The sequence below is a fragment of the Dipteris shenzhenensis genome, chromosome 28, assembly GCF_047967505.1.
Source record: "Dipteris shenzhenensis isolate YYH24624 ecotype China chromosome 28, Dip_SZ_1.0, whole genome shotgun sequence".
Taxonomy (NCBI): Eukaryota; Viridiplantae; Streptophyta; class Polypodiopsida; order Gleicheniales; family Dipteridaceae; genus Dipteris; species Dipteris shenzhenensis.
Window position 1 is genome coordinate 20,609,239 of NC_141623.1, and position 24,885 is coordinate 20,634,123.

The 24,885-nt window shown below is 44.1% G+C and overlaps 1 protein-coding gene across 1 annotated transcript in view; it reads right to left on the minus strand.

Annotated features, from left to right (window-relative positions):
• Nucleotides 1-19,698, minus strand: part of LOC147883296 (synaptotagmin-5-like) — an 82,776-nt gene extending 63,078 nt beyond the window's left edge. Inside the window, exons 1-2 of the mRNA XM_087399886.1 lie at nucleotides 19,590-19,698; nucleotides 18,575-18,679 (exon numbers count right to left, since the gene is read on the minus strand). Coding sequence (XP_087256012.1) covers nucleotides 18,575-18,679; nucleotides 19,590-19,643 — 159 coding nt within the window. The 5' untranslated portion in view covers nucleotides 19,644-19,698. The remainder of the gene's footprint in view (nucleotides 1-18,574; nucleotides 18,680-19,589) is intronic.
• Between the last annotated feature and the right edge of the window lie 5,187 nt (nucleotides 19,699-24,885).

Genomic DNA, 24,885 nt, shown 5'->3' on the forward strand with positions numbered 1-24,885 from the left:
CCCGTCGATGAGGATTATCAGTTGGAACATACAGGGCCTAGGTGGCGTCCCACATCGCCGCCGTAGACAGCTGATCCGGGATCAGCTTCATCCAGGTGTTACTGGGGGTCCCATTGATATATTATTTATTCAAGAGCACAAGCTGGATTATAGAGATTGTGCCAAGTCAGGCAAGTTGCTTTCAGGACATACTTTTTGGTCGCCTGCTTTGGGCACTAGGGGTGGCACTTCTATTTCAGTTTCGCATTCGGTTCTCCCCTTAGTTGTTGGGCACGGAGTCATTATCCCCTCTAGAGCTCAGTGGATTATTCTTTTGATTGGAGGGCGTAAGGTTGGCTTCCTCAACCTATATGCCTCCAACATTAGAGGGGAACGTGTCCTTATGTGGAAGACTTTGCTCTCCTGGGCCCCCATTGTGGATTCTTGGGTGATTGGAGGTGACTTTAACATGGTCGAGTTACCTTCAGACAAAAAAGGGGGTAGAGAAGGCGGACTTCACTCTTTGGAGAGAGCAGCTTGGGATGCCTTCCTTTTCCATTTCTGTGGCAGAGATACTTGGTGTGATGATGCCTTTCTTATTCAGCCACAGTCCCTCCTGTTCTCTTGGTCGAACAGGAGGCAACAGATGCCTATTCATGCACGCATTGACAGATTTTATGTAGATGACTGGGCACTAGACAGAGGTGGATCGGTATGCATTGCTGCGGGGGTTTCCACCTCAGACCATTTCCCTGTTGTTCTGGCTATCTCAGAGCCTCACTTGAGAGGCCGATCTGCCAGCATCAGGATTCCAGATGCCTTTTACACAGAGGAGGACCTTACAGAGGCAGCCCTACGGATATGGTTTGCTCATGTCCAGGGAGGGCAGCCACATCCTTCACATTTAGCCGCTGCCCTCTCTGGTATTAGCGACTTTTACTGCTCAGTTGCTTCTACCAGAAGACGAGATATTCTCAGACGTGAGATTGGTGTTCGCCAGCAGTTAGCAGCTTTGCAGAGGGAAGAGCAGAAACGGCCTTCAGATGCTTGGATTCAAGAGCGCCTTGCTGCAGCAAGGGCTCATCTGCAGTTATTGCTTGATCAGAGAGCAGAGTATGCCTTTCATGCACGGGAGTCCTTCTGGATTCAGATGGGTGGTAGAGTCAATAAACACTTTTTCTCTACTCTTGGCCCTAGACATAGTAGAGAGAGTGTATCTCAGCTTATTGACTCACATGGGGTTTTACAGACAGAGCCAGATGACGTCTTACGCATAGCTTCAGATTTCTATGCCACCCTCCTTACTGCTGATCCTGAGACACACGATATAGAGGATGCTAGACAGGCTATTTGGCAGAGTATCCCAGTGTTGGTGAATCCGGATATGCAGGTTCTACCTGACGCACCTTTCACCAACACAGAGTTCAGGACTGCACTTTCAGCCCTTCACAAGGGCAAGTGCCCAGGTTTAGATGGCCTCACCCCGTCTTTTTTCATTGCATTTTGGGATATGATTGGAGACTATATTACTTCAGCCATGCAGGCCATTTGGGACTCTGGCGAGATGCCTGAATCGCTTACAGAGGGCCTCATCCACCTTATCCCAAAAGGAGGTAGCAGAAATTTATTGTCCCAGTGGAGGCCTATCACACTTCTGGGGACTTGTTACAAGATTCTGGCCAAGGCTATCAGCCTCCGATTGCAGCCACTTCTCCCTGATCTTATCCACGACACTCAGACGGGATTTGTGCATGGCAGAAGTATTTTTGATAACATTTTTTCTTTCTGGGAAGCTTCAGAGTGGGCCATGCAGAGTGGCCAGAATCTTGCCATTCTACTGTTGGATTTTGAAAAAGCTTATGACAGAGTAGATTGGAGTTTTTTGGAGGGCACCCTTCTACGCTTTGGATTCACTGATGTTTGGATCAGAGGTGTTTCCTCTTTGTACAGATCAGCCCATAGCCAGGTACTTATTGGTGGGGTAAGGGGTGAGAGATTTCAGATTTCGAGATCAGTCCGTCAGGGATGCCCCCTTGCTCCTTTCCTTTTTTTATTCGTGGCCGAAGCTATGAGCATCTTTGTTAGATCTCAAGCTGACATCTTTGGGCTGAGACTTCCTATCAGAAGAGAAGAGGAGCTGCTTGACAGTGAGTTGGCTGATGACACAGCGATTTATTTGGATGCCTCTCCACAGACATTGACTTCTTTCAGGACAGCATTGGATTTATTTTGCTTGGCGGCAGGGGCGCAGATAAATTGGCATAAATCCAATGGCTTTTGGATCAGTGATGAGGACACTCCAGTTTGGGGACTTGACATAGGGTTCACTTGGGTTCAGAGGGGTGTGCCTATCAGGTATTTGGGCTGCCAGGTCGGCTTGGGTATTTCTACCACGCAGCAGTTTGCTCCCGTGTTGGAGAGCATCAGAAGGAAGCTTCTCTTTTGGAGCTCAGCCAAGCTGGATCTTGCCTCTAGAGTTGTGGTGGTCAACCAGGTCCTCTTGGCCACGGCCTGGTTTATTTGTTCATGTTGGTGCCGTTCTAGGGATTGCATCATTCAGCTCAGAAGACCGATCAGGAACTTTCTCTGGAGTGGGCTTGATGGCACAGCAGATGCCTTAGCCAGAGTGGCTTGGGAGACCCTCATCCTCCCTACACAGGATGGGGGTCTCAATATTATTGATCCAGATTTACAGTGCAGAGCCTTACTCTGCAAGATAGTGGTGCGAGGACTTATGCTAGGACAGGAACCGTGGAAGGACTTTCTTATCAGCAGCATACAGAGGTGCACACCTTCCTCAGGAGGAGACTGGATGAGCAGTGTTAGATGGATCTTCACCTCAGCACACCTCAGATCACCTTCATCCCCTCTCATGGTTGCCATTCTGAAAGCTTGGGCTAGTTTCAGAAGCTCTCTTCGGAGGATTCCTCCTTCCTCCCGGGAAGAGATTGATAGGCAGCCCATCATGTGGAACGACAGTATTTTAGATGATCGTGGCAGACCACTGGGTGCCTCACCCTACATGCAGTGGGCCAAGTGGGAGAGGGGACCTGCTTCTTCTTTAGGATCTTGGAAAGCCTTCCGTAGGCTTCCAGAGGAAACCAAGTCAAGGTTGACAGGACATCTCAGAGGGAGTGCAGGGAGGATCTTGCAGATTGAGACAGCCCTTCCAGAGGCTTGGATAGACACAGATGATATGCCTCTCACTACCTCCACTTGGGCAGGTACTTTCTCGAGAGGCGGGGTTCCACTTCAGGTCTTAGCCTTCCGAGATGCACAGGAGGATGCTTTGGTTTTCAGTGTCCAGGATGGTGGCAGATTGCTCAGATCTACAGATGATATATTGCTTGAGTCTGCTTTTCAGCCTATCAGGGTCGTAGGCCTTTTGATGCAGGGATCAGATTCAGAGTGGTTCTTAGACCCTGACCCCCAGTTACTCTCCACCGGGTCTTGGAGACTTTGGCTCTATGGAGGAGTTCCCATCAGGTATTTACAGTGGGACCCCGGAGAGTGGGAGTGGATTGACGCGGGGCATCGAGAGAAGACCATCCCCTTCTTTCGTTACACGGTCAGTAATGCCAGGAGATTTCAGCTCAGTAGTAGAGGCTGGAGACCCTCCAGAGTTCCTCATTGGGAGACTTTTGGTATTACTGCGGATCAGCAGAGGTACTTCTGGAGGAGGCTCTGGAAATCCCACAGGAATAGAAAGATCACTATCTTCTTTTGGCTTTCTATTCATGGAGGGATTGCAGTGAACCTTTGGAGGTCCAGATTCGGAGCCGACCCTACTTGCCCTCGTTGCCTTTCTGCTTCGGAGTCTATTCAGCATTGCTTATGGGATTGCAGACAGGCGAGATTGATTTGGATGGGGATAGCCAGGATCTTCAGTCACTTTGCCCATCCCCCACTCTTTATGACTTGGGGCTCGGTGGCTTGGCTTTCTCTTACAGGACCTCAGGTTTTCTATGAGGGACTTGACTCCTCCCGGGCCATTTCGGTTCGACGTCATCGGGTTGAGCTCTGCTCGTTGGATGTGGTTCCACACCGTCCTTTTACAGCTGTACATGCCTCTGTGGATACTTCTTGGGAGATTATAGCGAGCATAGCAGCCTGGCATATCTGGAGATCCAGATGCACAGAGGCTATGGAGGGTACTCAGGTTCATCCCTCGCACACATTGGCTAGTATCTGGACAGTCTGGACAGACATCGTACACACTCTGATGGCCGTATGGACGGGTATGCAGGGGGACTCCCGTGCAGCCTCAGCTAGGAGGGCTTCTTTCTTCAGGGAATGGAAGGATTCTCCTTTCTTCTCTGAATCTACTACAGGGTTGAGATGGCACTTTCAGCCTCAGCCTTGGTTTCTTTCCACCTCACTCTGAGGGGGTTTTTTATTATCCTCATGATTTCATGATGTATTCCGCTTTGAGCTTGCTCTCGCGGGTTTTTGTTCTTACTTAATAGAAGTCTTTTTCATGAAAAAAAAAATCATCCTCGCCTGTCTGCAGTCCCATAAACAATGCTGAACAGTCTCCGAAGCAGAGAGGCAACAAGGACAAGTAGGGTCGGCTCCGAACTTGGATACCAAAGGTTCACTGCAATCCCAACATGGATAGAAAGCGAAAAGAAAAGAGTGACCTTTCTATTCCTGTGGGATTTCCAGAGTCTCCTCCAGAAGCACCTCTGCAGATCCGCAGTGATATCAAATGTCTCCCAATGAGGAACTCTGAAAGGTCTCCAACCTCTACCACTGAGCTGAAATCTCCTGGCATTACTGACCGTGTAACGAAAGAAGGGGATGCTCTTCTCTCGATGCCCTGCGTCAATCCACTCCTCAATCTGATCCCTGCACCAAAAGACCTACAACCCTGATAGGCTGAAAAGCAGACTCAAGCAAGATGTCCTCTGTGGATCTGAGCAATCTACCACCATCCTGCACAGTAAAAACTAAAGCATCCTCCTCTGCATCTCGAAAGGCCAAAAACCTGAAGTGGAACACCGCCTCTCGTAAAAGTACCTGCCCAAGTGGAGCAAGTGAGTGGCATATCATCTGTGTCTACCCACTCCTCTGGAAGGGTTGCCTCAATCTGCAAGATCCTCCCTGCACTCCCTCTGAGATGTCCTGTCAACTAAGACTTGGTCTCCTCTGGAAGCCTCCGGAAAGCTTTCCAAGACCCCAAAGATGATGCAGGTCCCCTCTCCCACCTGGACCACTGCATGTAGAGTGAGGCACCAAGTGGTCTGCCATGATCATCTAAAATACTGTCATTCCACATGATGGGTTGCCTATCAATCTCTTCACGAGAGGAAGGAGGAATCCTTCGAAGAGTGCTCCTAAGATTGGCCCATGCTTTCAGAATGGCAACCATGAGAAGGGACGAAGGTGATCTGAGGTGTGTTGTGGTGAAGATCCACCTAATACTGCTAATCCAGTCTCCTCCTGAAGAAGGTGTGCACCTCTATATGTTGCTAATAAGAAAGGCCTTCCACGGTTCCTGCCCTAGCATAAGTCCCCGCACCACCATCTTGCAAAGTAAAGCTCTGCACTGTAAATCTGGATCTCTACCGTAGGTACACTTGGCAAATTGCATTGCTTGCCATTCAGTAAACAAGGCAAGAATTGGATCAAGGCAACCAGAGTGTTGCAGATAGTGCACAATGATGTATGTGGCCCCATGACTATTCCCACGCACAGAGGAGCAAGGTACTTTGTGACCTTTATAGATGACTTCTCCAAGTTCACATGGCTTTTTCTCATGAAGGAAAAATTTGAGGTGTTCTATTGGTTTCAGGATTTCAAAGCTATGGCTGAGAACCAAACCAATTCTAGAATTGGACACTCAACTCGGATAGAGGGGGAGAGTACACGTCACATGCATTCCAGGGATTTTTGAAGCAACATGGGATTAAAAATCACTTGACATGCCCTTACACACCACAGATGCTGAAATTCAAGAGAGTCTCAAAGGCTTTTGGGGGAGAAGCAGTTGTGACAGCCACTTATATTCAGAACAGATGCCCTACCAAAGCTTTGGTTAATGTGACTCCATTTGAGGCTTTGTATGGCTTTAAGCCAAAGGTTAGTCATTTCAGAGTTTTTGGCTCAGTGGCATATGCTTTGGTTCTAGATGCACATCGGACAAAGCTTGATGACGAGAGTGTCAAATGCATTTTCGTGATATATAGCATTGAAAGCAGGGGATTTAGGCTTTGTAATCCCGCTACCAGGAAGGTAATAATCAGCAGAGATGTTCTCTTTGCTGAGAATGAGTGCATGCAGCCTGCTAGTGCAGACTTGCCACCATATGATGACACCCCTTTGGACATCATCTAGTTTGAGGATGATGAGACGGAGTCTCCTGATGTTTCCCCTTCTACTTCTCATAGTTCAGATGGCTGCCACATGTTGAGGATGGCTCTCCCTCAGATGTTTCAGATTTGCAGCCAGTTAATGAGAATAGACAGCCTCATTGTTGGAGGCATTATCAACGTCGTGAGGCCACTAACGATGTTGATGCCGCTCCGAGTGGTACAGCAGAGAAATCTATTCCACGTTGGGCAAGGTTGACCATTCAAGATGCTAAGGATCAGCCTACTTTGGGGAAAACCAAGGCCAGCACTCAGAAAAATCAGAAAAAGGTCAATTTTGCTTTGATGACCTCAGTGATGGAAGCTGAAAATGAGCCTCAGAGCTTCAAGGATGCTCAGCATAATCCGGCATGGCAGCAGAGAAATCTATTCCACGTTGGGCAAGGTTGACCATTCAAGATGCTAAGGATCAGCCTACTTTGGGGAAAACCAAGGCCAGCACTCAAAAAAATCAGAAAAAGGTCAATTTTGCTTTGATGACCTCAGTGACGGAAGCTGAAAATGAGCCTCAGAGCTTCAAGGATGCTCAGCATAATCCGGCATGGCAGAAAGCTATGGAAGCTGAGATTAAATCCATTGAGAAGAATGCCACATGGGACTTGGTTGATGCGCCCATTGGGAAAAATGTGGTTGGCACGAAATAGATTTATAAGGTGAAATACCATTCAAATGGCACAGTTGAGAAATACAAAGCCCGTTTGGTTGCCAAGGGGTATGCACAAGAGGAGGGGATAGATTATGAGGAGACATTTGCTCCAGTGGCCAAGATGACCACCATTCGTTCTCTCATCTCTCTTGCTGCGTTTTATGGTTGGTCAGTGTACTAGATGGATGTCAAGACCGCTTTCCTCAATGGAGATCTTAAAGAGGAGGTCTATGTACATCAGCCCCAAGGTTTTGAGGTGAAGGGACAAGTACACAAGGTATGCAAGCTCAGGGAGGCTCTATATGGGCTGAAGCAAGCACCTCGTGCATGGTATCATAAGATACATCAGTTTTTTCTGTCCCAGGGCTTCGTAAACACTCCTACAGAGCCAAATCTGTATGTTTTGCAGCAAAAATCGAGCAAAAATCAGAATGGGTCATGTTGGTACTATATGTGGATGACATCATACTCACTGGTAGTGATTTGCAGCAAATTACAGTAGGGCGCAGTCCGCTTTATGTCACAACTTTGACATGACATATTTGGGCCTATTGCATTATTGTCTTGGCATTGAGTTTTGGCAGACCCATGATGGGATTTCTATGTCACAGACAAAGTATTCGAAGGGGTTGTTGCAGAAATTTAAGATGGAGAACTATAAGCCTGTGGCTACTCCATTGGAAAAGGGACTCAAGTTGAGTAAGCATGATGCTGCTGAAAAGTTTGATGGCACTTTGTACAGGCAGTTGGTTGGCCGTTTGATATATCTACGCTCCACACGGCCTGATATTGCCTACGCCACAGGGCTTTTAAGCCAGTTCATGCATTGTTTCACGATCACACATTGGAATGCAGCAAAGAGGGTTCTCAGATATGTCCATGGCACTCTCTCTCTTAGCTTGCATTATGCTTCAGATTGTGATCTAAAGCTGAGTGGTTTTACCGACTCAAATTGGTCAGGGGTCATTGATGACAGACGGTCCACTACTGGCTATTGCTTCTCATTGGGTTTAGCCTGTATCTCATGGCTCAGTAAGAAGCAAGAGCGAGTCTCTCTTTCCTCCAGTGAAGCAGAGTACAAAGCTGCAAATTCAGCCACTACGGACTTAATGCGGTTAAGGAAGCTTTTGCATGACTTGCATCGTGCACAGGATGGCGAAGCAAACTCTATCTTCTGTGACAACCAGAGTTGCATTGCCATAGCCAACAATCCTGTCTTTCATGCTCGCATGAAACACATTGAAAATCATTATCATTATGTACGGGATTGTATTTCTAATGGCTTCATTGATTTCATCTATTGTCCATCTGAGGACAACGTGGTGGATATCTTCACCAAAGCCTTGTCAACAGATCTTTTCTTACGACATCGACATGGCTTGGGGATCAGAGACATTCTCACAATGTCAAGGGGGGTTGTGAAGTGATTCACAATGATATTATTTTCATGTACTCCCATAGGTTGCATATCCATCTGGATGAATTTGTGCAACCATGGTACTTTAGGTACTGTAGGGTACACTTGAGATGTTTCCAGGGTACTTTCAGCCATATCTTTGAGGACGGATTTGTAAGAGATTACAAAGATATGGTGTTGTAGGCATAAAGTCAACCCTATGGTTGACTAGTAGTACTTGGGTACTATATATACCAAGTACTTGTATTGTTTCATTTGAACATTTCTATTGGAGCTTTCTTGTGTGTGCACTCTTGCTCACTTGTGTTCACAACCTGTCTCCACTTTGTTCCTACATCCTCATGTGCATCCCACAAAGCAATAACCTGAATAGGAATACCCGTCTCAGTGAAAGCACCCAACCAAGTGGAATCCGTAAGGGGCATATCATCTGTATCCATCCACGCCACTGGAATGACAGCATCAATCTGCTGAATCCTCCTTGCACCCCTCTGAGATGACCAACTGATTAAACTCTCTGATCCTTTGGAAGCTTCCTTAAAGCTTTCCAAGATCCAATAGTGGATGCAGGGCCTCTCTCCCATCTGGACCACTGCATATAGTGGGAAGTGCCTTAGTGGTCAGTCATGCTCATCAAGTATGCTTTCATTCCACATAATGGGTTGCCTATCAATTTCTTCACGAGAGGAGGGTGGCACTCTCCGAAGTGTACTTCTGAAGCTATCCCAAGCTTTAAAAATGTCAACCATAAGAGGAGAGGAGGGAGGTCTGAGCAGGGCTTAAGTAGAAATCCATCTAGTGCTGTCCATTCACTCTCCTCCCGAGGTGGGAGTACATATCTGGCTTAAGTAGAAATCCATCTAGTGCTGTCCATTCACTCTCCTCCCGAGGTGGGAGTACATATCTGTATGCTGTGAATGAAAAAATCCTTCCAAGGCTCCTATCAAGGCATCAATACTCTAACCACTATCTTGCAGAGCAGGGCCCTGCACTGCAAGTCAGGGTCAATGATATAAGACCCCCTTCCTTAGTGCGGAGTATGAGGGTCTCCCACCCTGGCTATGGCATCCGCGGTCCCATCGAGACCACTCCATAAAACCTTTCTGATAGGTCTCTTGAGTTGACTGATATTGTCTCTAGAGCGGCACCAACATGAGCCAAGTGAACCCACAATCAGCTCCCCAGTTTGGAGTGTCCTCATCGCTGATCCAAAAGCCATTGGATTTGTGCCAATTTATATGTGCTACTACTGCCATGCAAAAAAAATCCAAGGTTGTCCTAAAAGAAGTGAGCGTCTGTGGTGTAGCATCTAAAAAAACAGCTGTGTCATCTACCAGCTCACTGTTCAAAAGCTCATCTTCGTGCCTCAATGGAAGTCTCGGCCTCAATGGTCACAACGTTCCAGCTTTCTCTCCAGCTTACCGGATACAGCAGGGTTAAAGCAATCAGAGGATAGAGCTCCACGAGGCGGTTCCTCCTGCTAGCCCGGATCCTCATTTCCCTCCACAGTATAGCGTGTGGGAGGTAGTAGCTAGTGTCACGGCGTGGAACATTTGGGTTGCTCGATGTAGTCTCGTGATGGGTGATCATCCGATTCCACCCTCGGCGACCTTGGTCGCCATTTGGTGGGATATCATGTACACCCTGTGCTCCACCTGGGAGAGTGAGATCTCGTTGCCCGGACTCTAGGGCGATAGTTGCGAGGCGCACATAATTTGCAAGATTTGGCCTACAGGAGTTTTCTACATATTCACTCCGCGAGGGATTTGTTGGCTGTATAGTCCCCCCACCTAGCTGTTAGCCCCTGTACCAGAGATTCCCTAGGCAGTGAGTTGGGTTTCTCTAGAATAGGTTGGTTTCTTCTTTTAGCCTCTATCAGTTTCTTCCATACTCAGCACCTTCGGGGCTGCTGCTTTGTATGAAGTTTTTTCAAGCAATAATAGAAGGTTCCTTTCTTTGCAAAAAAAAAAAAGAAAGATGTGTGAGCATCCTCTTGTGATTGATGAAGGTCATACATGAATTTCCTCAACCACATGCGTTCTGTAGTGGCTACAACTGCTGCCTTGTACTCCATTTCATTGGATGGGAGTGAGTTCCTAGATTGTTTCTTACTTTGCCATGAAATAGAAGTGCTGCCCATAAAGAAACTATACCTAGATGTAGATCTTCAGTCATCACAATCTCTTGCCCAATCTGAATCAGTAAAACCATGGAGATGTACATCATCTCGCCTGTAACATAATGCAAACCAAAGTGAACAGTCCCACATATGTATCGAAGGACCCTCTTGGCTGCGTTCCAATGTGAGTCGTTAGAAGATTGCATGAACTGTGATAGCAAGCCCATGGATAAGAAAGATCCAGATTGATAGAGCTTCCCAACCAGTTGCTTGTATAATGTCCCATCAAACTTCTCAGCAGTATCGTACTTGCTAAGTTTGAGTCCCTTCTCCATAGGGGTAGACACGGGTTTTCTGTCTTTCATATTAAATTGCTGAATTATACTCAAGGCATACTTGGACTAAGTGACTGAAATGCCATGTGCCTTTTGCCAAAACTCAAGTCCCAAACAAAATTCAAGTCCCAAACCATAATGTAACAACCCCAGATCAATCATCTCGAACTTTGAGAAAAGCATGGTCTCGATGGTTGCAATTTTCTATGCATCATTGTAAGTATAATATCATCCACATATAAAATGAGGATGACTATGTAGTCATGTTCTTGTAGGACATACAAGTTGGGCTCACTTGAAGTATTGCAAAACTGATGTCACAGTAGACAGGCAGTTCTTGTCTTGCAACACTAAAGCCTAGGGGTTGCTTCACATATACCTTCTCTTTGAGGTCTGCATTCAAGAAAATTGTCTTGACATCAAACTGATATATTGGCCAACCATATGAGGCAACCATGGCCACAACACACCTGATAGTAGTCATCTTGGCCATAGGACCAAATGTCTCCTAAGAGTCAATGCCTTCTGCTTGTGGATATCCCTGGGCAACCAAGTGTGCCTTATATTTTTCCATTTCACCATTGGCATGATATTTCCCTTGTATACCCACTTCATGCCAATGACAGAGCTGCCCACTGGTAGATCTACTAGTTCCTATGTTGCATTCTTTTGGATAGAAGACATTTCTGACTTCATTTCATCCCACCACAGAGGATTAGTATGCGCTTCTTGAAAATTAGCAGGCTTCTCTGGAGCTTCCATCATTGCAGTCATCAATGTATAATTGACTCCATGAAGTCTCTTTGTGGCACCCCTTGTCCTGCCAAGAATGGGCTGATCGCCAGCATCTTGGAGAGTGGGTTTTGCCCATCTAGGAACTGAACTTACTGGTTTTTCTGCTACTGGAGCAGGCTGAGACTTCGGTCTCCTTGATTTGTTGTTCAACCACCTTTTCCTCCGGCTGCGGTGGCATTTCTTGCTGTTCTGAATTTTCTGTTTTGGGGCTGCAGCACATCATCTGTAGCCTCACTAAAATCAATGACAGTTAAAGGAGTTGGATCCAAATCTGAAATATCTTTCATGTTAGTATAGCCCTCAGCTTCGTTGAAGACAACATCTCTACTAACAATGAGATTTTGTGTGACTGGATTCCACAACCTGTACCGTTTGCTTGCATGGTTATAGCCGCATTTGGTACCCTTATTATCCAACTTAGACCTGTTTTTGTCCAGAACTAAAGCATATGCCACTGAACCAAAGATATGGAAGTGTCCAACCTTGGGAGGTTTGCCATACAGTGCCTGAAAGGGAGTGATGTCTACCAAAGATTTGGTGGGGCATCTATTCTGAATATATGCAGCTGTAATCACAGCTTCTCCCTAAAAAGATTTGGACAACTTCCTCTGAAAAAGTATGCAGGGGGTCATCTCCAAGAGAGAGCTTATATAGGATTTTGTTGAGGGCCGTATGGAGTTGTAAACTGATGCTTCATGCCATGCTGTCTCAAATAGTCATTGAAGGCATTTGACACATACTCTCCTCCATTATCCAAAGCAATGTTTTGATCTTGGCTCTTTGCTTATATTCTTGAAAATAAAACACTTCAGACTTCCTTTGCATCAAGAATACACATGCAAAGCGCGAGAAGTCATCAGTGAATGTCACAAAATATCTCTTGCCTACATGTATGGCCACATTGAATGGCCCACAAACATCGGAATGTACAATTGCAAGTTTTTTTGTAGCCCACACTGCTCCATCCATTTTTTCCATAATACAATCCTCACAGAATTCAAATTTGTTGCTATTAAGCTTGGGCATACCATGCACCATGTTGTGCTTCTACAAGTATTGCAAGCTGCGATTGTTTATGTGCCCAAAGAGTTGTTGAAGCTGTAACACTAGTTGCCATAGCTTGAGCTGAAATGGGTTCAGCATCAAGTGTATATACACCATTAGTATATGTGTCTGTGGCAACCACTGCCACATCTTTGGTGGGATCTTTGATCCTGCATTGCAAATCTTGAAACTCAACTAGCATGTGTTGTCGAACAGCAACTGTAAGCGCGGAAATAAGATTCCTCTTAAGTCCTGGCACATGCCACACATTGTAAATGAATTGTGCTTTGCCATTGAGCAACCGCACGGGAATATCACCAATGCCAAATACCTCTTGCCTTGTATCATTGGCACATGTCACAAATCTGCCCACAGATGGAGACTCCATGCGAGGAGTCATGTGTTTGGTAGCTCCACTGTCAATACACTCCACTATAACCATGGCTTGACCAATAGTTGCATGTGTGTCATCAGCATCCTGCACTGCACTTGTTGCGTGCATCATCATGAGCACCCTTTGGCATCTCAGGTGGCTGTTTTTCTGCTAGAGGCATTCCCCCCTGCATAGCAACTATTCCTCAACCAAAAACACATAATCCTTGTCATCCTTGACAATATGTGTCTGCTCATAAGATGGTCAAACATCATCTGATGCGGTGGCAACACTTGCCTTGCCTTTCTTGAGTGAATCACCATACTTTTTCTGACATTGAGAAGAAATATGATTGGGCAGCACACAATAATGACAATTACCTGTAAAAGATTTTGTATCAGAAGAAGCCTTGGTTGGCTCTGTCTTTGAGGCATTTCCCCCCTTTGGCTGCCATTTACCACAGGCACCTTTTGTGGCTGCTGTTGTGAAGCCTTAGCTGGCTTGTTATGCATTTTCTTTGCGTTTCCTTGATCTTCGACATCATAAACCTGTTCAGAAGCATTTCACCCCCTCGCAAAGTTGCGCATTTGCTGCTCTTCTTGCAAATAACAGCCCTACCATATCCTCTCCCGTCACAATTTCCCAGAGGCCTTTGCCAATGAGAATGTGCTTCGCCATGAATGCCCACATGGCATGATTTGTTCCATCCAACTTATCAGACTCTAAAAAATGAAAGGAATTCTCCAGTGACATTATTGTGGAAAAACCTGCACAAACAAAAATGGTATACCCAACTACTAGGCTTGCCAGGATCTGTGACCAAAATAATCAGTAAAACAGCCCTCGCTGCCTCTTGCATCACCTGCCCACTCACTGTGCTCAAGCATACGACTAGAAGGGTGCCTGTGAATGTTTGCCTCCAAGAGTATAAGGAGTTCTGAAAATCATTAACAGTTCAAGATAAAAAAACATTTAAAAGTAACTCTTTTGGAAATCTTTAACTTTGAAAGATCCCACGCATGATGTTAGCTATCTAGGGACATCAATTTGAGCATCAGTCTTTCATTTGTTGGTCTCTTGACTTTCTATCTTGTGAATTGATTGAGCAGAGCTGCAGCTTCGTTGAACTCGTTTAGAAGAGATACAACGTCATTTGTGATGTTTCTTCCATGCTCACTTGCTCACAGCTGAAAGTCTGTCACCTATATCACCTGTGAGTATCTTGTCACTTGACGAGTATGAGAGCACCTGTGTGTATTTGAGGAGCCTACTAACAGACGAATCACACAATCTCTGCATGATTTAATCTCTTTCCTAGCCTCATCATGAAGATTGAGATGCCGATTTGGAGGAGCTGCTCATCATCGACTTGTTCCTAGTTCCCCGTGCAACAGCCCGACATTTGCATCGCCAACACTTTCATTAATCATATCACCTTCAAATCGGCAGCCAAGGAGATTTGGGAGTGTCTCGAGAATCTTTTTGGTAATAAAAGCACTAACTCCAAGGTTTTCTTGAAGCTGAAATTTTATAAGTTAAAAATGGAGGATAATGATGCATTAAGTGCACACTTGGCAAAAATGCAATCTCTTGTTCGACAACTTTCCAACCTGAAGTGTCCACCTGACGACGAGGATAAAATGGCTATCCTCATGAAGAGTATGGAAGGAGTCTCTCGTTTTGAGAACACTCTTGAAGTACTTAGGCTTGCCTCGACAACCTTTGATGATATGGTGACCCTTCTTCTTGAAAAAGATCACTGGAACAAATAATCTCCGGTCGTTACATCAGGGACTGAAGAGGCTCTTGCCTCCACCAGCAAATGGAAAGCCCATAAGAACATCACGTGCAGATATTGTAAGCGCAAGGGCCATATTGAAGCACATTGCTACACAAAGAAGGCAAAAGAACAAGATCAGCATCATGCCAACTTGGTTGAAGGAGAGGGGACCCCAGAGGAGATTCCAATCATCGACCAAGCACAATCTTCACCCTCATTGAGGATGACGACCCATATGCATTCTGATTTCTCTTATGTGAGTCAATAAAGGTCCTCTGCCTTGAGTAGTCCCTCTAAAATGATGTATGCTTTTGTGGCTTTGGAGTCAATAAGGGTAGGTAGTCCCCCAAAAAATGATTGTATTGGGTGTTTACTCTTACGGCTATGCGAGACTCCTACCTAGTTCAGAGTAAGGGGAGGTGACAAGGGATGGTTCTCACTGCCGATTGCAAGCTGACTAGGAAGTCACTATCACACGGGAGGTGTTGGATAGTTGAACTTCCTCTTTACAGTATTGCGGTGGAGGGGGGATCGGTCTACTCCTTGCGTGTTGGGTCTCACACTCTTTGCTCTGAGGGGGGATGTTGGAGAAATCATAGTCAAAGAGTGTGTTTTAGTGTGTACTGGGAACTAGTTCATGAGTCTTTGTGTGAGAGAGTGCCATGTGGCATCTTGGGAGTTATCCCATATACATATGGTACTTGAGTGTGTGTGTCCCCTCTATATGAGTGTTGTACTTTCACTTGTCACATCAATCAACTCAAGTGGAGCTTTTGGTCATGTGATTGATTTCCTTTGGTTCTTGCCTTTCTTTCCATTTCCATTTCCTTACATTTCTATTTCAAGTTATGCTTCCTTCCTTCTAGCTCCCTTGCCTCCTTTCCACCACCTTCAAGAAAAGCAGCAGCATGGCTAGATAAGGTGACAGCAAGCTGATGTCGGGCATAAACAACAAGTTATGTATGACAAGCAAAAACGAGCTGAAAGTGGTGGTTGAGCAGATAGAATGAGATGGGTGCAGCAAAGACAACGTAGGGCGAAACATAAAAACGATGGCTGAGGAAGGAAATGACGACGTTTGTCAAGCGATGGGCTGATGAGAAATGTAGTGCAGAAGCAGGTTGCTGATTTTGTTGGTGATGATGGGCTGAGGAGAGGTGATATCTTCACAAGAAGAGGAACACCAAGGAGCAGTTGCAGAAGAAGGTGGAGAGGGGTTCGTCCTAAAGAAAATGATGACCTGAGAAGCTATCTCTTTGTAGTTCTAAAAATTAAAGATTTTCTAAATCATCTCTGCCCTTTGATAACCCTTGCAGCTATGCATTGAACCTGCCCACTTCATCAAAACGATATGCAAGCCAAACAAAAGCAGTTACAACATTGTCAGATTCAACACCACCGACTTACCAACATGGCAAACGAAGATTCAACTATGCGGGAGGACTAGTGGAATTCTGTCAAAGAAATTGACAAGAAGCCGAAAGACAAGGAGGATGCAGATAAAGTTCGACTGTAGGAGGATCACAATGACAAGGTGGGAGGATCACAATGACAAGGCAATTGCTCTAATCGGTCCTCAGCGTTGCTGACAGTGTGATACATAATCTAGATCTCACAAAATCAACGAAGGATGAATGGGAGAAAAGGGAGAGCTTAATTGGAAATAAAATTAGTGCTTTTAAAGAAAATGTTCTTTGATTAAAAAATGGATGAAGGCGAAGATCTCAGTGAACATCTAAGCTCTATTGGGTCAGTCACTCAGCAACTCTCTAGCCTTAGAGTTGTTGTTGAATATGATGATGAAGCAAACAAAAGGTATCACGTTTCTCCAAATCCTAACTTAGCAAAAGATACATCTGATGAAGACATACTAGCTCTACTTATTGAAGAAGACAAGACCCTCAAAGAGCAGAATGACACAAGCGTCGATTCTGACACTGTTTTGATGAGCAAATGGGAAGTTTGTGTCCTCACTGCATTTCTGCAGGTTAGTTGGGGGCTTGGCCAGGGCATTGCCAGGCTCAATAGCTGAGCTACTGGGCCAACTCAAGGGGCTGTTAGGGCTGGCTATTGCCACCTGGGTTGGGGCCAAACAGGCCTTCCAACCAGGGTCAGGGTTGGGGGTTTACCCCTATAAATAGGGTCATTTGGCCCTGGTCTTCTACAGATTGTAGGTGCAGTTTCCAGCCTCCTATTGCTGTCTTTTGAGGTGCAGTCCTAACCCAGATTTCAGTCAACCAGAGGTGCAGTTCAGCCCTAGGGTTCTATACATTCACTGGAGGTTTTCTCAGCAGTGACACGCAGAGCTTTTTCTGTAGTTTCCTGTCAGTATCATCTCTCTCTATCTGCTTTTCTGCTCTCTATCTATTTGCAGATTGCTCGCTCTTTCTATTCGCATATTCCACTTTGACATTTTATCAGAACAATCCTACAGTCAGTCAATTCAGAGTTTTGGATCAGTGGCATATGCTTTGGTTCTAAAACAGGAGATATCAAAGCTAGATGATGAGGGTATCAAATGCTTTTTTTGGGGTACAGTATGTGAGAAATATCATTATTCATAGAGATGTGCCTTTAATGAGAATGAGAGCATTATGCCTGAAATACTTGGGATGCCACTTGGGGATAATATCATTTGGATCTAGCCTGACGGTCCTTATTTGGGCGTTATGATCAAGCAGCACACAGATTCAAGGGCTTAAAACCTACTTGTTATTAAGGCACCCATTCTATCGCAGCCAAACTTGGACCTTTTTTTAACATTCATTGAAATGCAAGCTCTTTTGCTGTGCGAACAATCCTGCTGAATCTTGACCTGAACACAAAATCAGACTTCCTCGTCTACTTTGCCAATCAGCTACTCAACCCAGTAGAGGCAGGCTTACCCCCCATGAAGCAGTAGGCTCCAAACATGATTTGTGCTGTGAAAAATTTCCTGCACTACTTGGCAGCAGGCATCTCTATCAGCATCACCGGGAATCAAGCATTAAAGGATTTGCTTAACAGTCACATCTGTCTAAACCTGCATTTCAAGGCTTCTATTTGGAGATTCGATAACGCCAAGAAATCTTATTACTGAGCTATCCAACATGTGATTAGTCAGACTGTAGCAGAGATTATTAACGAGGAACTGCGGTTGCAAGAGGCACCCAAGTACAGGAAGATTAAAAACTTGCAGAGAGAATAAATGCTATACAAAATTTGCCATCGAGGGTGGGTGGGAAATGTCATCTCAGTCCACAGGCCAAGTAAGAATAGTCATCGCCAAACCCTGAGAAAAGGCATTGGATTCTGGGAGTACCTGTGACTCCGATACATCTCATGCATGAATCCTACATTTTCCAGAGGGATTATTCTTCCTAACGAGAAGTATAAACCTCTTGATATATTGACAAGGAAAACGGGTAGTCAAGAGCCGAGGTAGTCTTTCCAGGTAGGGTTCTGAAGACTATGGATAGTTGGGATGCTGAAAAGGGGAATGACTGGCTCGTCCTCTGATGCATGCCCAACTAAAGGCGGTGCCCCAAGTAAAATGAAGGAAGACATGAAGAATGCAAATTCAAATCCAAAGCATCTATGCACGCATTGAAGTCGAAAGATAACAAGGGGCGGCTAGCACTACCTTCAGGTTCAAGGGAGACATTAACCCAAAATTCTTCAAAACAAAAAGATACCCTCATGATAAAATGATTAAAGACACATGTAGGAGACTTACTTTTTCACGCCTTGAGAAAACAATCCATCTTGGGAAAAGAGGTTTTGGAAATAAGCGCCTTGTATCACCAAGGGTCAACCTCGACAAGCTTGTTATGAACACTGCCTACAAACAAGAAAAAAATCCTTAGAAAAGTTTTGACTTAACAGGAAGCAGAAAATTCGTCTTGACTTGCTTCCATTCTTTCGACAAAGAATACCACTTATATCAGCCCAATCACAAGCACCAAGTTATAGCTGCGGCACAGGTATATCTCAACAATTTCATCTTTAGTGGCAATTGAGACCATGAGTCAGTCACCCCGGCGATAAATACACCTCATATCTGAAACTATATCCTGCATGCATACTCGCTGTGCGAGTATAAACAATGTTTTATGGTCTCCAAATGAGTATGTCCCCCTGTTATTGAAAAATGGGATTATTCTTAGATTTGCTTATCCGTTAACCATCGTATTTTTCTTTTGCCCACGGCATTTTTATTTGTCAAGATTGGAGGGCTAGGCTAGTTCGCACAAAGTTTGAGAGGTGGAAGATAATCAAGCAATCGCAGCAGGAGCTAAGTAACAAGCAGGAACAAGATTTCAATTAATGTCCATATTCGTCCTCTTAACAAGCAGCGAATAGAGATCCTTCCGGATTCTCTGAGTTATTACGTTAAATCGTTGTGGAGAGGGGCGCTACAGGAATCAGCACCTGCAATAAAGTTCAAGTGTTAGTGACGCGTTTTTCCTTCCGCATATATTAATAGAATGATCGCTTTTCCCTGCACAATTGGTGATTTGGTACGTCGTTGCGATTCATTAATATCCTTAAAAGAAGGCGGAGGAAACGTTGATGTCCCATAAGATCAACCATAAATGCTAATACGATCATGCACAGCTGTCCTATCCGGATACAACGTCAGGATAGCTGAGTTCCAAAACGTGATGTCCTCTAACACAACGAGCCACAAACCAGCAATTAAGAGATTGCAATAGTTCTCGTTGTGATCGAGCTTGAGTATGAGAACTCACTAGCCGCCGACGTTCTCGCGACCGTCTTTCAGAAAGGTACTTGAAGAGAGCCATCGATGCCAGACCGGAGAGCACTCCCAAAATCGTCCCGAAAATCCCGGAAAACAGAAATGATCCCATTGTTATGATTCAATCAGCAGCTTCGCAAGCGAGAAGAGCTTCTTGCTGGCCGACTTCTCATTTTAGTTGAGCATGCAAGCGGAAAAATCGAAGACAGGATACAAAACTTGGCCAAATATAGTCGGTGTCTTGGATTAAAAAAGGTACGGTTCTCGGCAGGAGTCGGGGAAGGAACGATCAAGCGGAGAGGTCACGATGGCTTCGATGCCAGGCAATGTTTGTATATTTTGAAGGGGGCTGAATTAACAGAGCTCGACAGTTCGTAGTGGCATCGGAAACTAACACGATTCCACCAATTTACTGATGATGAAAATCAATCTTGAGAATCTCGACGAGTCACTCAAGAACTTCGGAATCTGGATTCTGATGAAGCGCCACCAGATCAACCTTCCAAGTTCCCGGTTTATACACCGTCCATACTTTAATCCATGCGGAGAAATCGATATAAACATCATCCGTTCGGCTGCCGTTTGGGCGGAAACTTGTGGCTCTTGCTAGAATATGCTTCGAAGGCTCGAAAGATACAGGAGGCGGCATTAAGGAGGGCGCAAAAAATCAACAAGTATGCGTCTGTCGACGTTATCAGCAGATGAAGCATTGTTTTCGTAGAAGACACAGCCACGGATGATGACAATAAATTTTTTGACATTGGGAGATCGAGACGCTGGTGCTGACATTTGTACGTTTGACGGAGTTGAAAGAGTCACGCCCTAAAGCATAATGTGCCGCGATGACGACGTAGGTGGCAAATTTTGGCTTTCGTCACGAAGATTAATTAGATGATCAGACAGGCGATAACAAACAGGAATTAGATGAGACCTTCACAACAGAATCCTCCAATCAGAGAGGACAAGTCTCGCAGAAAAGATTTTCGTATCAGAAATTTTCATGCATCCAAGAGCTTGACGATTCTTGGGAAAGCTTTCCCCTCCCCGTTTGCGATGCCATTGCAGAATGGGAGCGAGCAGGAAAGCTTGCAAGAATTCAAGATCGCAAAGGACTGATGCCAGCACAACGTCTGCTCGGTGAAGCAAGACGATATTGCGACAGTAAAAATCACAAGCAGCTTGTAATTCTTCGCGAGGCATCACTCAAGAATCAAAATCCGATAGAAATGCCAGCGACATTTTTTCCTGCCTTCCTTCAAGCATTTGGTACTTACGATCAGTCTGTGACGGAGCTATGTCGGAATGCGTTGTCGGAACTTCTTGTCGGAGGATCGTCAGTGCACAGACCCGGAAATTCAACTTCCGTTGCGCCATTGGCATTCCCGATTCCCGAAGCTTTCAAAGAATTCAGTTGCTCATCGATTGGCCAAAATCCTCGCTTCCGCTCTGAAATGGGGTCACAAACAGGGCGAACAAGTTTCTCCAAGAGTCGTCACCTAATCATTTACAGGTGCAACCAGCAAATTAAGCAAGTTTGCGTGACAATTCACCAGGAAATGGAAGATTGGTCGAACATCTGATAATCCAAAGGTTGATCGAAAACGTTTTTTACGTAGAAGATTGATGAGAAACCTCTCCAAGATTGCCATATTCATGGAGAAAATCATCAGGTTTCATCCAAGATTGCCATATTCATGGAGAACATCATCAGATTTCATCAAATTGCACAACTGAAGCACCCGAAACTGATCTTTTCCGTGAGTATAGACGACGGAAAAGCAAGCCGTAACATATTGGATTACTACTTAGTTTATCATTAATCCCAACATACTTAGTTATCCAACATACTTAGTTATCACTAATCCAAAGGGAAGCCAAACAATGTTTTTTTTTCCAAGAGAAGGATGTTAAGCACACATGTCTACATGATTAATCAATTCGATAAATTGCTAGAATGTATTTCATTAATCCTAAGTTTATCGCCCCGAGAAAACAAGGTGGATGACAATAATTCATTGATAAGGCTTGTCGGAGATCCAAATAGCAAAAGAGAGAGGAGAGGATGAATTGAAAGGGACGAGAGAGAGAAAGAGAGAGAGAGAGAGAGAGAGAGAGAGAGAGAGAGAGAGAGCTTGAAATTGTGGAGGAGAACAATAGCAAGAAAAAATCGTGATTTAAAAAAAATAAAATATGGCCATTTTTGCTTCGCCTTCACTTAGGGCTCTGTGTGGTAGCTGCAGGCCAAAAAGAGAGAGAGTTAAAAAGCAACGGTTTTATTAAAAAAACAAGATTGTGCACACGCGGCCATATGCGTGTCTAAAATACTATATGGTTACCTCGGCACCAAAGCTTCATCAATTTACTAAAAGTTGCTATCACAGATAATCATTCACACACCAAACGAATTAATGACTCTGAAGCAACTTTGAAGTCGGAGAAGGTGGATGAATGTGCCATTGCAATAGCTGGCATTCACAAACCACACGGATTGAATGCAACGTTCTACAAATTAAAAACAATGGATGTACATTGTCAAGTAGATTGCATGCACTTGCTTTTTCATATGCAACATTGCTCTAAGCCTCTCTGTAGCAAAACCACAAACAAAACATAGGATTAAAACTTGGACAAAAAGAAAGGTTGTTGCCATTAGAGAATAAACAAGAAAAATAATAGGACATGTGCAAGCTTCAATAGTAATTACATTAAGCACAAATGAAACCTTCTAATATATCTCGATGGCAACCATGTGGCCAACATTACCAATAGAAAGCCCACACACATGAGAAGGAAAATGAAAATGGTCCCTTCTAAAGAAGCCCCCATCTAAATATGTCACTGCATGAGCGAAAGCCCATGTGCACACACAAGAAGGATGGCACATTTTCATGATGGATCTAAGGATTATTATAAGAAGATGATGGCATACCAATATGGTTACAAATGTTACATTGAATAGCATGTATGCACAAGAAGCCAAAGCTCTAGTACACAAGCTCAACAAGGAAGCCATGACCTCAACATATACATTTGAAGTTACAAGATGTATCATTGTGACTACACCACTGTCATATGCTAGTTAGCACCTGCAATGCTAGTTGCGACTATCATATTCTAGGTACCACTCCCATATGCTAGGTACCATTCTCATATGCTAGGTACCATTCTCATATGCTAGGTACCACTCTCATATGCTTGTCTTTGAGTCCTCTCCTTTAAATGATACACCATTCATGTTAGAACATGCAATGCTTGTAGCACCTACAATGCCAGCTGCCACTATCACACTCAAGTTATCACTTGCACTGCTAATTAGCACATGCAATGCTAGTTAGCAATGTCATATGCAAGTTAGTGCTTGCAATGAAAGTTGGCATATGCTAGTTAGCAACTGCAATGCTAGTAGCTGCAACTATGATATGCTAATACAACTCTCGTACGCTTACACCACTGTTTGAGTCCTCTCCCTAAGATGATACACTATCCTTGTTAGCATCTTTCATTACCACCTCTCCTAGAGTCTTTGTCTCCTTGTCCACTATGTTGGCATCTCAATCTTTATCGCCTTTACCTTGATCCTTCTCCCTATTTTCTTTTGATTCTTTGTTACTTTTTCTATCTCCCTCAAGCTTTTTGGACAAAAATTATGACATTCTACTTCTTTCTAGTATCTAAATCTTCCATATATCTAATTCACATGCATTAGTTTATACTTTTTACTCTAGGCTTTGGCTTTTGAACTTTAAAATAGTTTCTTGATGCTGGCCTAGAGTTATGTGTCTCTAACCAAACTTGTAGAGATTCGACCTACATGCAACAATTGAATGCCCTTTTTCAAAGTTTTTAGATATTATAGTATACCTTATCTTTATCATTGAAAACCACAATGCTCTTTCTAATCTTCAAAAATTTCATGCTCCATCTCATATCCTTGCCTACCTCATAGTAGGGACCATCCAAGGAGGTTGTGTCATCATCCATACCATCTCATTAGTGACTTTGAAAACCCAAATGACCACTGCTCCACTTGTCCACATCAGAATACCTAACCTTCTACTACATTCTTATTTGCAAATGATCTCATTTGTGAGATGCACTTTGTATTCCTAATGATGCATTGTGGATAAGTCTCATCTCTGTCCCATGTAATAATGATCTTTACTTTGTATTCCTAATGACTTATCTGGATAAGTCTTCCTTAATGATCTTGGTGGTCTAAGATCCCAATCCTAGCACATGAAAAGAAACTCTCAACCTAGCCACCACAATGGCAAATTGCTTTCATTTTGCGTTAGCCTGATGAAATTTTAAATCTTTTCCAATACACAATTGCCACATTTGATGGAACAAGATCAAGATGAAAATAAGATTACAAAGAAGAGTAGTGTGGCCAAAGTGTTATGGGACATATTTACAATTTCATCAAAGGCCACTGCAATGCAAATGATTTCCAATTGAGGTTTTTGTGTACTAAAGTATCTCAATTAAATATTTTAATGCCATAACAATATAGGTTTTATTTACTAAAGCACATGTTTTTTATGTACTAAAGTACCATTTATTGAGGACCTAAAGTCCCAATCCTTTCACCTTGTATAGTAGGACAATGGACCCTCTTTTCCATCTAACTATAAACCAACCAAAATCAAGGGTACTAATCTATGGAAATCCATGGGCAAGATGGGAGGAGCTTAAACTTCACACTAGACAAAACAGTTGAGGCAAGATTATGGAGCTTGACTCCATCTAGTTTTCATATGTTCCCAAACGCTTGATTATCAGATAATGCTTACACTAATGTATGGGCCCTATCAAATAAAGTCATTGACACATGGGGGGATGTTCTTTGGCAAAAATCTTCAGCATTGTGGAAAGGAGGTTCTCAACTCATTCACTTCAAAAAGTTTTCTTGGGTGGGCATCACAACTCTACACCATCTCCCATTACTTTGCTATAAATAATGACCTGACCAACCAACCAAACGCAAATGGAGAAAGAGAGACAACCCTAGACATTTGTGAATAGTAGGAAGTTGAGTACTTATGTACCAGCCAATCAATTTCCATAGATTAGAAGTCTACTCTAATTTTTGACATAGGTGTCTTGGCTTGTGATTGATCATGCACCATGGCCACCACAATATAATGCTTTTATTTATGATAGTTTTTGAGATAGTTTGGACTATGCAATGGATTCCCAATTAGCAATACTATCTAGTTTTTTACTCAACTATGTGGCAACAAGTTGCACAATCAATAGATCTTTGATGGTATCACTTATTTTTATCT